We start from the raw sequence: 13,032 nt of genomic DNA, 5'->3' as shown, positions 1-13,032 counted from the left end.
CTGTAGACCAGTGGAGTACACTTTGCAAATCCAGGGGTAAGCTGATACAGCTATGGCCAACTGATTTTTTTCAAGGGTGTCAAGATCATTCAGCGGTAAATGAACTTTGTCTTCAACAAATGGTGTTGGGAAAACAAATACTCACATACGAAAGAGCACAGCATCACCAGAACAAAGTGCTATGGTGCATCAGTAAGGTCAACGGGTTAGATGACAGAGTCAGAGACTACTGTTTGACAATCAAACACATATGCACTTTTCCTAATGAGAGAATTCCTATACTCCTAGGGAGTGGCGATGTGCCCAGCTAAAAGATCTGAATTTCTCAGCCCTTATGCAGATAGAAGTGGTCAGTGATATAGAATTCATTGATGGGACTTTCTAGAAACTTTCTTAAAAGGGCTGCTCAGCTAACAGCTGCCCAGCCTTGCACGTGTCCTTCTTCCCTCTCAGTGGCTAAAAGGTAAGTAACATGGCTGCAGGTGCAGGAGCATCTGGGACCTTAAGGACAGAAGCCAGAAAGAGGCCAAATTCAGGCCTCCAAGGATTGAAGAGCTACCACACCTGTCCTGGGATACCTGTGTCCAGCTTCACCCAGCTTCCCACCTCCCAAACCTGGCATCAAATCATGAAATCTCTTCTCCAGTTAGTGTTTTTGCCTGCTTAGCAAGTAACTGGTATTCTGCTGTATACACTACACAGGTGGCATCTCGAAGTAATTCTAACTGCATAGTTGTTCCTGGATCCACCTCTGTGGTGGGGAAATGACCTCCAAACCCTGTCTTCTGTCAAAGAAAACCCTGAAATGACCAGATACCCAGGCTGCCCATTGTGTTCCCACTTTGGGCAAAATCCGAGAATGAACAGACACAGACAGAAACTCTAACAGATGAAACAGAAAGGAAAACAGGGTCAGAGCACTCAAGTCCCTGTATCAATGAAGAGCTGAGAAAGACAAGTAGACAAAGCTGGGTGCTAAGAAGCCAGCCAAGGTAGAACAAGGGAGCTTGCATGAGGGCACAGGACAAGAGCAGGGTCCTTTCCTGGTTCAAAGACCAGAGAATGTGTGCCCTGAAGAAAAACTGCTGTGCTGTGATTAGAGCCATCCTTCAAACATTTTGCGAGACATCAGTGAGCAAACAAATTTCACATATATATGCATATATACACTATATTTAAGGAAGTTCACATGAAGATGAAGCTCAAGATAACACACATCTCCCATCAACATGTTGCAAGCCTCCATATGTGTGACAGGCAGACTTCTGTTGTTGGTTGGGGCTGTGATTAACTTACATGGCTCAAGTCTTGAAGAGAATCACATAGTTCTGCTATGACCCCGTGTAGGAGTGGAGATGAAGTGAACCTTTTTAGGGAACTTACAGTACTTCCTATTCAAATTGAGCTGTTAGAACAAAATGCCATGAAACTGGGTAGCATACAAAAGTAGAATTACATTTCTTACAGTTCCAGAGGTAGGAAATCCAATATAGATGCATCAACAGACTTAGTGTCTGGTGAGATCCATTTCTTGGTTCATATACGGCACCTTCCTGTTTTACCCTACATGGCCAAAGGGGTAAGCCAGGTCCCTTGGCCTCTGGTATTAGGCACCTAAATAAAACACTCACTGAAAAATGTAATTAGATGTTATTTTGCTGCAAAGAATGCTTGAAACCCCTGTGTAGTATTTTCATGACATAGTTTCCATGAACCTTTTGGAAACCCCTCATATACATAGATGTGAAATATTTTTTTGCACAATAAACATCTGTTAATTCTATTTTCTGCTAATTTTTTGAAGTTACCACTTAGAAGGACTCTGATGTCATACCTAAGGGCTCCACTCTTTGGTGACTTAATCACCTCTCAAGGACACGTCTCTTACCACCATCCCCTTGGGGGTTAGGCTTAGGGATGACTCAAACATTCAGACCACAGCATGGGCTAAGAGGGTGACCATCTCTCTGACTTAATCTTCAAACACCTGCAAAATCAGCATGATACTCCCTCCTAAAAAGACAGCTGTGGCTGGAAGATGAAGTGAACTGCCCAAGGTCACGAAGCTGGACTGGTCAGCCTGCAGCTGGACCCTAGCAGCCCCTGACAAATGGGTGAGACCAGGGCTGGGCCCACTGCTGCCAGCGCGAGTGTTGCCCCAGCAACTCTGCTTTGGGACGTGTGTGGATCCATGCTTTGTGGTCAAACTGTGGGTTTTCTTGGCTTCTTGTTAGAACCAGTGTCAGCACAAAAGCTGTCAGATCTATTTGCCTCTGTGGTCATAGAAACCAGCGTATCAGAGCCTGTCTCTTGGTCCCCCTGAATGCACTGGGGATAGAAGCCAGTTCACAGGCAATCACAGCTTTTCTTGAATTCTTCAGAAACTCATGTACTCTTTTGCCTCTCACATTCCTAGCCTTTTCTTTCCCATTCTTAAACCCTCTTTTCTTTCCCTACAATTTCTAGACATGTGGCTTTCCTCCCAAATAGTCTAACGTACAGGAAATATAACCAGGTATTTTCTTGGTGAAACTGGGTGAAGTCCAGAGTTAGCATTAACGGCCAAGATAAAAGCTCGAGTCTAATGACTGTTTCCCACTCTTGCTAGCTGCCTTGCAGCAGTTACTTCTCACATCCCTGACTAGCACAGATGATAACTCTTAATCATAAATTATCCTGATCTCCTATTTCTTTTATTTTGACAACAGTGACATGACTGCAGAGAAATAAGGAATAATCGTCAGCTAGAGTGGAGCCCAGCAAAGTTCTGTTTATGGTGTGACCTCACCAGTGGGAGGAACCACAATAATCAGCTACTTATTTCCTCTCTGTTTCTAGGTGGTTTTAAGTTTTTCATAGTGCACCAAGGGAGGCCTTGCTGGAGGAGACACTAAAAATATCCGATATGAATAAACTGAGGCCCAGAGCCAACAGATGCTTGGTGGAGACCACAGTCCCAAGCACTGACATTTCCATTCTGAGTTAATTCTGTGTTCTTCTCCAAGAGGCAAAGCCAGGAGGTACGAATTCAGTTAGCAGTGAGATTTATCCTTTTCTCAAAGGCAGAATCCTCTGATGGACGAAACTCTCATTTTCACTCCTTTGTCCAGCACAAGCTTTTGTCCTTGACGTTTCTTCTGTCCACCCCTCTCTAGCTCACTAGGCCAGCCCAGGGCTCAACAGTAGGACTAACATAGCAAGGGACTTCAATTTGGGCTCAAAAATTTTAAAATAGCAATAGTTTTCCAGAAGTTCATGAAAAATGCATATGCTGAAAAAGCTTTGCATGGATTGCAAAATAAACATTTTTAATTCCATTTTCACAACATTTTGAGGTGCCCTCATACAGAACTTGGGTTACCAGGAAAGCCAACTAATATTCTCAACATCTCTGTGCCAAATCCTAAATGGATGACATTTAAAAGAAGTCTTAACGTGGACAGTGGCAAAAATACTCAAACACACAGAGCACTCATGGAACAATCTGTCTGCAGCTGCTCGTTGGCACAGCCTGATAAGGGAGACAGTGGCACCCAGTGGACGAATGGCTGATTGTTGGAGACAGGTGTTTCGTGTTGAAATACTCTCAAGAACTTTCTTTGGAAAGGTCACTTGCTCCCCTTCCCTAGCCTTCTCTCCTCCCATTTTTTTAAAACATTGATTGACATTGTGCAACAAAGGACACGAACGCTGTTCTTATAGTTTTATCTTTTCAAGGATAAGACTACACTAAAACTAAGTGGACAAATAAAAGACCCCAAGATTAAGTCCTTTGAAAACAGTCTCAGTGTTTTATCTGTTTAAGATGTAACAGTAGAGACAGCCAACCCTAACAAAATCTTCAACTTAACTAACAACCTCTTTTTCCCCAAACCATGACCAACAGGTAAATTTGGCAACGTCAGGAACTAGAAGACCAAACACACCCTCGACCCTGCAATGTAACGTTGTCAAGCAATTTAGTTCATCTGTGAGCCATAAGAACACCCATTGTCACCACCCACCTCTGGCATCCAGTCTATTTTCTGTGAACCAGAAAACCAGAACTCTGTCTTACACTTAGGGGCTTCCAAAGTTCACGGCAAAGTCCCATCATTTTTCAATTCCAATTTTTCACCGACTTTCTGAAGTCCTCTGTAAGTATTTGTGCCCCTAATCACCAAACCAGCATCTCACTTATGCCAGTTACAGAGAAGCTGAGCAGGAGCAAGTTTCCGTTTTCTATATTTAATCAGCTCAACTCTGAAAAAATAAATGCATTGAATTGTTTCGTGTTACATAAAGGGATCATGCAGCTAAGGCTCTTAAATGGGAGTGGCTAATTTGTATGGGATAAAAATATCTCATAAGGAACAGAAGCATGGGTACTTTCAGGAATGACCTGAATCTCCCTGGTTTAAATGAACAATCAATTAAACTCACTCAATAACAAAATAAACATTGATCTCAGTGCAACCAAAGGCCATCAGAGGTGCTCTCTCCCTGGGTTAGAGGATCTGAAATGGTTAGCCTTTTGCTTTGAATGACAACTCGTGTTCACCAAAGAGATTTCTATTATTCATAATCTTGTCACAAGGTGAGCCTTAGTTTTATTTGGAGGACAAAAACAGTTGACAAGCCAGGACTATGGGATGAATCTGAGATGGCGAATTTCCCAAATGACAACATATCACCCTTAATTGACGAAGGTTCCTTAGTGAACCCTTGTGTTAATCGCATCTTGTCAGTCAACAGTGAACACATCCCAATGTAAGAGGCGTACATTTTTGTTAAGCCGAAAAATACATTAAAAAAAATAGAGGCCTTTCGTGTGTGTGTATCAGTGCACTGCATGTTAACTATACTTCCTTTTCTCATAATGTAGCCGGTGTCTGCAGCTCTCATCACTTGGATTTATGTCTCATTCCCAAGAGATGTTTCTTCCCACCACAATTTCTGAAATGTCACAGATTTCTGTGTTGCAGTTCTTAGTGTTACAGGTCTTTTTTATTCCTGCTGGGTTGTCTCATGACCACAAAGAATGAGGTAGGCAGACAAGGAAGAAAGAGCCCAGTGAACTTTATCAAGAGAAAGAGAGAGTTCCTGGTAACCGGGAGAGAACCCAAAAGGGGTTTTTATGTGTTGCTAAAGGAAGAAGTTTAATTGGCCTGTATGTAAGGCTAATCAGGGAATGGACATCCATATAGGTTATTGTGCATAGAGAGTTTGCAGAGTGCTCAGCCACTGTGCAACATAGTCAATATGTTCGGCAGAGGCAGTGCCTGAGGGCTCCTGGTGGGTTACACTGTGTATCCCGCTTCCAATCTTTTCCATGGGCCCTTGGAGTCCTTATCAATAGCACAAATACCTCTTTCCCTTTGTTTCTTCAAATATTCTAATAAAATTCTGGTATAATGATACTGTAAAACAATACTACCTGCAGTATTTTTAAAACTCAAAATTGCTTCTAAATACTTTAAAAGTATGTTTTCATTTTCTTAGGGTCCCTTCTGTCATTTTTTTCTCCACTGACTGTCACTAAGAGTAAGCACTGGCACCCCCTTGCCATGGGGGTCCCGGCTCTCTGCATCAGGACCCTGTTTACAGGGGGTAAGGTAACCCCAACAAATAGCTGCACTGTGCATTGGCAGCAAAGAGCAGTCTTATGGTTTGAGCTTTGCTAACAGCCAAGCCACTGTCTGAAATGAGGGACCTGCCATACACAGAGCTGGAAGGTGTGCAGACCTTGGTACAGCCTGGGCTCCACCGATGGTCTGCTCTGCCTCCGCGAGCTTCCAAAGCCCCATAGTGAAGTCAATATTTGACGAACTCTCTTCAAAGTAAACTTTCCTCAGATAAATCAAAACATTCAGTGCTGTGGGACATTAAAAGGCTTAATTTTATCTTTTGGCTCTTCCACTGACCATATAAATAGACTTCACTTATTCGGGAAAACCGCTGAAAGAGGCCTCGCCTAACTCAGGACCTGCATCCAATGAAACTCAAATCAAATGTAAACATAAAAAAAGGTTGGAAGACTGAAAAGTTCCATACAGATTAAAGTACTGCTGCATGTAAAATGAATGAAATGTGTTGTGTGTGTGTGTGTGTGCGCGCACACACACACATCAACAGTGACATAGGTTAGAACACACGTTTAGATTTACCCTTGCCAACGCTGCACATGGAGGAATATCTATTTCCAGTTCCCATGACAGGTATTACCTGTTTGGATAAAACTTTAGCCTTTTCTTCTGCTTCCTTTAGGCAAATCTCCAAGGACTCAAGTTGGGCCAAAGCAAATGCCGTCTGTCCAGGGTCCAGGGACTCTTGCTTTAAAACAATAATCAACTATTACTTTTTGACATGCAGAGTTTCCTGAGAGCATCTAAAACAATTTTATGGACTCAGGATAGGCTTAATAAACTCACACAAATCTGCCCTCCCCTTTTTAAAAACAGCAATAAAACAAAATGCCATCACTGAAGAGTTTTACTTAACAGGTTAGCGTCTGGGAGAAGAATGAAAATTACATGACAGCGAAATAGCTTCAGAAATTCAGATTAAAATTGTTGTCAGTGGAATTTGATTAATGTGCATCTTTTCTACTCAATTCAAGAGGGTAGAATCGAAACGTCACATTCCTAATGAGGCTGTCACCTAAATCTCTGCATTTGTAACCTTTGCCTATCAAGAGCAACAGGGTCACCGGCACTCAAGAGACGTCCATTTTTCCTCTTATCTTCACACTCTTAACACAAAGGTCATCAGAGCAAAGACACCGGGTGTTTCAGAACCAGATCCTTCTTCCCGCAGAGTCTGGCTACCATGACTTCTACCAAGACTCATGTAGACTTTGCCTCTCAAAAACTATCCTACAGTTCCTCTTGCTCAGCTAAAGCTGAAGAGTTTGCAAAAGTCGTGTGGAAATATCAGTTACAGGCCCTACTGAGACTGGAGCACATTCTAACTACTCACTCTTTGGCCACTGGGATGGTTTATAATCACAGAGCAATGTGAGAACTGCAAGAGGAAAACTGCCCAGTTGCCAGGATCCTGAACTTTCTATAGTCTCCCTGGGTGTGTCCTGTTTTCCTGGGAGTGCACCTGCTGCCTTGGCTGCTTCTAATTAACCCCTGCATTCCTATGGATCTAAAATGCCTGCCACTTTGCTTTTTCCCTTTGGTTTCTGAGACCACCACTTTTACACAAGCACGCATTTCCTGATGATACAATAGAGCCATCTGGTGGCAAACGGAACCCGACATTTTTTTAAAAAGCCTTCATTTGGTTCCATGATCATTTATACTTTTATATACAGTGCTGCAAACAGAGCCCCTGCCACTGGCCCCTGATATACATGGAACTGCATGGGATGAAGAGCTAAGATATGTCGCTACAGCACACAACCAGCCTGGCTCCGAAGTCAAGCTTGGCCACTCGTGGCTGCCTAATCCCCCTCAAAAGTTTTCCTTTAAGGGATGAACCTGTTCCAGTGCTAAACTGCTATGAAGAAGGACATGAACCAAGGACCCTAAACATCGCAGGGTGACTCCAGAATGTCAGGAGTGGGTCCAAATATCTTCCAGCAGCAAGCCTCAAAACAAAATTCTTGAGTATTTACACTTGGATGTAGATACATACTTTAAAACAGTTTAGGCAGAAAGGCGCAATTATCAAAAGCCTGAAATATTTCCCAAAAAGATTGGTAAATTTGGTCTACATTGCTATTTCTTGAGACAATCTTCCCATCTCATAGGTAACCTCAAGAAGGTTGGAGCATGGGCAGGAGGAAAGGTAGGGTGGGAGTATTACTGTGTTCCTAAATCTGTGTATAGAAGATACATGAAACCTGTGTAACTTAAATCAAATTTTTAAAAAACAATTTTCATGAGCAAACCCAGTAGATCAGCCGACCCATTTCTCCAGGCCAATTTCTGCAAACGCCCAAATCATCCCTGGCCAAGGACAATCACTTCCAGGAAGACAGAAGCATTAAGTCAAAGCCAAACGAAACAGGCCTGACAGAAGACTGTTTTAAATAACGCAGGACGTTCAGTACCCGTAAATCCATGAGTTGTAGAACAGTGGGTGACCGGAGTAACCTGTAGAAAAAGCAAAGTGTGTCTTCCGTAGCCCAGCTGCAAGCCACAGGTCCCCAGCCTGTGACCTGGCCTTCTCTGCCTCCCCAGCCCCTTGGCAGGAAATAGCTTATACATAGGCAAGCACGTGTCACTGGGAACAATTCCACTAACTGAGCAGAGGAATCAGAAGGCAGGAACAAGTTCAGAAACAGGTAACTACATGAGGTTAGAGGTTCCGAAGGGGGGGGGGTGCTTCCAAAGAGTCTTAAACAGGTGTAGCCAGCAACTGTCCCAGGTATGCCAGGTGTCACGGCAGACAGCCCAAAGACAGCATCTTCTCCGTTCATCTCATTCTACTTCCAGGCATACGTGGACACGTGCAATTTGTGTTAATAATGAAAACAAATACTCACTGATTAAGCTAAAGGACAGGTGAATTATATTATTAATCAGTCTGTTACATGACATCAAAATGCTACAAATACCACAGATTAACATGGAGGATTGAGCTGTGTGGTCTAAAGAACATGTTGAATTTGTACTCCATCTTAAAATTTTCTTCCTAAATGTCAAGCCAATAATCTCAGTATGTACAGCTAAGACAGCCAAGATGATTCAACTAAAATAATAGTGAATATTAACAATTCAGCAAGCTCTTTGATTACAGTTCAAGGCACTTGACTGTTCTATGTATTGAGGTTGATCATTTACTAACTGAACAGATCTTACAGAGATTCGCAAGTCCAAGAGTAGACTGCATTTCGATTACACAAGTTTCTCATTTGAGAATCTGTCCTTGCTTTTAAACCTTTCTTTCTCTGTCCACAAATGAGCTTGGCACGTCCTTCTCAGCCATTTGAAGTCCCTCCAGCCTAAGGACCGGTTCTGTCTTCTGTCTCTGACCCCCTCCTCCAGCTCTGGCCCCTGTGTACAGAGGCCCGTCAAGACTTTACTCAGAATTAAGGAGGTGCCCATTGACTGACTGTTGACTGACGGAAGGCTCAGCAGTCCTGGGGGTGGTGGCACCAGCAGGAGTCGTCATTCTCGCTCAGAGGCTGCAACAGTGACTCCTTTGAGTGATGCTTCCCCCTCAACAGGCCTGGGACGCCAACAGCGATCAGAGCCCCAGCACAGCTCTGCTCGCTAAGATCAGGGACAGCTTGTGCAGCCAAGGGCAAGGAGGCTGAATGATGTGGGGCTGCTGTCAAGACGTACGGGGTTGAACCAGTGACTCCTTCTACAGATGAAGTACTTGACATAGGTTCAGAATTCCATTATCCCAAAGCCTCTCAGGAGAAAAACCTGTTATTCAAACTGGGTAGCTTCCTTTAAAATCCTAGTGGAAGAACTTAACCGCAGGGTCACTATTTAAACAAGAGATCAAGAGCAGTGAGAAAATCATCAAGTACGCACTTTTTAAAAAAGTCCATGTACTCAATGTATGCACGTGCATTTAGTCAAAAGCCAAACCTGCTAAATCGCTGTATGGTCATCACAAATTCCGGCTTCGCAGACGTGCATTTGCACACAGCTCCGAGGCAGAGACTGAAACGTCTGGGACAACTGGGACCCTGCTAGGTGGGGCAGCAACTTCCCACCAGAAGAAACGCACCTCGGACACATTTTCTCACGGGGAGCTTCCTGCTTGGTATCTCTTCCCTCCGCTACTGCCGCGTTCTCCTGCTGCTCGCCAGGCACCCACCACGGCCCCGTGCATCCTCATCCCCCAAACCTGCCCTCCCCAGTGAGCCATCTTCTTTCCCTGTCCACCACCCACACCACCTCCACCTCCACCTTGCACCCCAGCCTTATCATCCCTCTTCCTCCTCATTCCTGGCCAGAATTTCATTGCACAGCAGAAACCTCATCACTCTCACGTTCTTCTGTGCTTGGCTTTTGCCAATAGTTTCTTAGGCTATTTCTGCTTTAGAGGAAGTCTAACAATTCCATTCCCCCAGTTCCCATCCTTTCCAGTGAAAACAGCATTCCTCTGTGTTCAGGGATGCCTCAGTCATCACCCAGTAAGAAAGCTGAAGGTAAAATGCAAATAGAATACAACACCAGGTTGCAGAAGGAGCCCATCGTCAGGCCTGGGCAGGGGCTGGCTATGGAGGGTGCGGCAAGCACTGATTAATGGGCACTCTGCTTGTGACCGGGACCCCATGCTTTGTATTGGACGGGATTCTTCAAGGCAAGGCTACTTTGGGCCAGCTGCTTCGCTGGGATGGGCCTCAGCACTTCCATGTGTAACCGAATCAAGTGTTGACTAGGCCCTAGCTGGACACATGTGGACATATCAGTGCCATGACTGAGGACCAAGGGGGAGCTCAAGTTCAAGGGCATCAGCTCTGAACAGGTGGCAGAGCTCTTTGCCTTGTCTTCACGGAAGAGGTATAGGGACGGGTTAGGAGAGTATGTGAGGATACATCTAGGAAGAAAGCAGAGTACAGACATGCACACGCTGCCAGGCCCTCCCTGGGGCAGGGGGGCACAGCAGATCAGTCGAGTAAGAAGCCTCACCTTCTCTCTCCTCACCCTCTGCTGTCCTGTCTTTCCCCCAGGGCTGAGCCCACCACAAGCCACAGGGTCCAGGTAGACCAGTTCTCCCACAAAGAGCAAAGAAGGGCAAGGGTGTTGAGCTGATGGGGACTGGCAACAAGGGAAGTCCAGCCAAAGGCTTTACTGTCTTCCTGCTCCCCACATCAGCCGGAGGCTCACTGTTGCTTTATGATAACATTTCCACCATCAGGAACGGGAGGACAAAGCAAAATGTAAAAGAGGACGCTGAATATTTTATGAAGCCAAGATTTATTCCATTCAGAGGGCTGTCAATTGCTCCGAGATTAGGATCGTATTCCTTGCTGGTGTGTCAAGAGGATGTTCCTTTAACAAATGATGGTGGTGGTCTTTGGAAACTCCTGTATTTCAGTGTCATTTCTTAAAAAAAAAAAATAGGAAAGTTGGCAGTCCTAAGAGAACGCACTCTCTTTCAAGGACAAAAATTCTTAGGAAATACGGAAGTGTGCAGACCTCCTATTTAAGGGATCTCTGTTAACTTCTGAACTATTTTATCAGGTGTCCTTTCCAAAAACATGATCCCTGAATTCCCCTGGAATGGACTTTTCTGTAATGTCACATTTTCTGCCTTAGAAAGTTTCCAGGATCCTATTTTTCTCAAAGAAAAAAAAAACCCTCTAAAGGTCAACTTTTCATCCTGTGAAAATTTAACTACTTTTCCATTTCTATAGCACTGACTGATAGAATAAAAGAAAAAAGAAAAAGGCCTCAGAAAGGGATTGTTGACTCAGACTTTAATTTATAAAAAGATTGTTGGCATGGAAGTTGAAGAGAAACGACCGTGTGGCATTTGATAGCTTCATAAATAACTTAAAATAATAGCTTGCCCCAAACTCTTAACTTGCCAACTCTCATTTCAATTCAGTTCAAAGCAATTCAATTCGTAGGAGTTCAAAAAATATTTATGGAGGGCTATTGGCCAGGTATTTATGCCAAGCAGTGGGGAAATTAGTGGTAACAAGACAGGGATGATTAATCTCCTCACCACAACTCTCAGCTTAGAGTCGCACTCCACTGCAAAAAACCTGGAATTCAATTTGCTGTTTAAAAAAAAATCAAAATAATGTCCAAAGTTTGGTGGTTAATGTAACACTTTCATGCTCACTCATAATATACTGTTCTGGGAACTGGGGTCTTGTTCTTTTCCCTTTGAGGAGAATTCTGGAAGATGCCAGAAGGTGTTAAGAGGCCTCCCTATCCTCTTTTCAGACACTCCAGTTCTATCTGAAGTAACTATGCTGTGTAGCTCTTTCACACTCGTACAAGTGTAGGCCTTGTACCAGTAGTAGCACTGGAAGAGAAAGGGGGCCTGGTAAACAGGATCTATCTTCCATGGCTGGTATTAAAGCTAAAAGTCAAACAGGCTCTAGCTTAGAGGACACCAGAATTTGAGTTCAGTATAGTCCCTCTAAGGGTGCTTTGCAAAGTTTAGGGAAAAACAGAACTAAGATTTGCTTGGGTCCAAAAACAGATTGAAACTTGAGCATAGGGTTTTCATAATATGCATTTACTATAAACTTTTTGAAGACCCCAAGTATGCTACTGAATTTATTCCATGAGGCAGGCCTCAGCTATTATGATTTCTGTTAATCATAAATTCTTTTGACTATCTGATGAAGTTTGAATTATCAGAAAAAATGTATATACACGTATTTGTACACACATACAATGAGCATATACCTGCTTAATTTTGCATATACTTTCAGAAAGGCAAACACCCTTCTTCATGCCATTCCTACAGCCCAAATTAAGAATTCAATTTTTTAGAGAGAATATTTTCTTCCAATCACTTGTACTTTTTATTCTAAAATCAAACGCAACATGTTAATGAATGGGCATATCAGGGTGTTCTTGCTGCCTCTGTATGAATTGTACAGAGGAATAAATGCAGACTCTTTTCCTACTGGGAAAATTCCCCAAGTTAAAAGGAAACCAAGAGTTCCTTTTTTTTCTGGACATTAGAGCAGGCCGTCTTCCGAAGGCAGCCCGGTTTCAGTACTGAAGCAACACAGGCACTGGAGTTCACTTGTCCTGGGGACCATTAAGTCCAGAGTCCTATAATGAGAATATATTTTACTCATGATAAAATAGACAAAGGAAGGGAATGGCATTATTGAGAATATTTTGTTATTTTTCAAAAATAACACTGTGAACATACTTGCATTTCAAAATACTTCACATGGTTCAAATGGTTTTGACATCATTTCTACCACAACGCAAGATTTTAACAATTTGAAGTAACTTAAAACACACATGTAATAAATAAATTGTGAAATAAAGGAATTAGTCTATTAAAACTCCAATCAACTTTTCTTTTACAAAGATTTAGTGACAGAGGAGGAGAGAGATACAAAGAATGATGGGGAGGGAGAGGGAAGGAGGAGGAAGGAGA

General features: G+C 43.2%; 1 protein-coding gene across 8 annotated transcripts in view; it reads right to left on the bottom strand.

Annotated features, from left to right (window-relative positions):
- The window catches only part of CCDC192 (coiled-coil domain containing 192), a 298,623-nt gene that overhangs the window by 266,191 nt on the left and 19,400 nt on the right, over positions 1-13,032 (bottom strand). For 6 of the 8 annotated variants that reach the window (XM_051843381.2, XM_051843383.2, XM_051843384.2 and 3 more), the window contains one exon: positions 6,205-6,312. The exons of the other annotated variants lie outside the window; for them this stretch is intronic. In XM_051843381.2, coding sequence (XP_051699341.1) covers positions 6,205-6,312 — 108 coding nt within the window. The remainder of the gene's footprint in view (positions 1-6,204; positions 6,313-13,032) is intronic. 8 annotated transcript variants of the gene reach the window in all.

Source organism: Oryctolagus cuniculus, chromosome 6 (assembly GCF_964237555.1).
Source record: "Oryctolagus cuniculus chromosome 6, mOryCun1.1, whole genome shotgun sequence".
NCBI classification, from domain to species: Eukaryota; Metazoa; Chordata; class Mammalia; order Lagomorpha; family Leporidae; genus Oryctolagus; species Oryctolagus cuniculus.
This window is presented reverse-complemented; position numbering and strand designations above follow the sequence as displayed.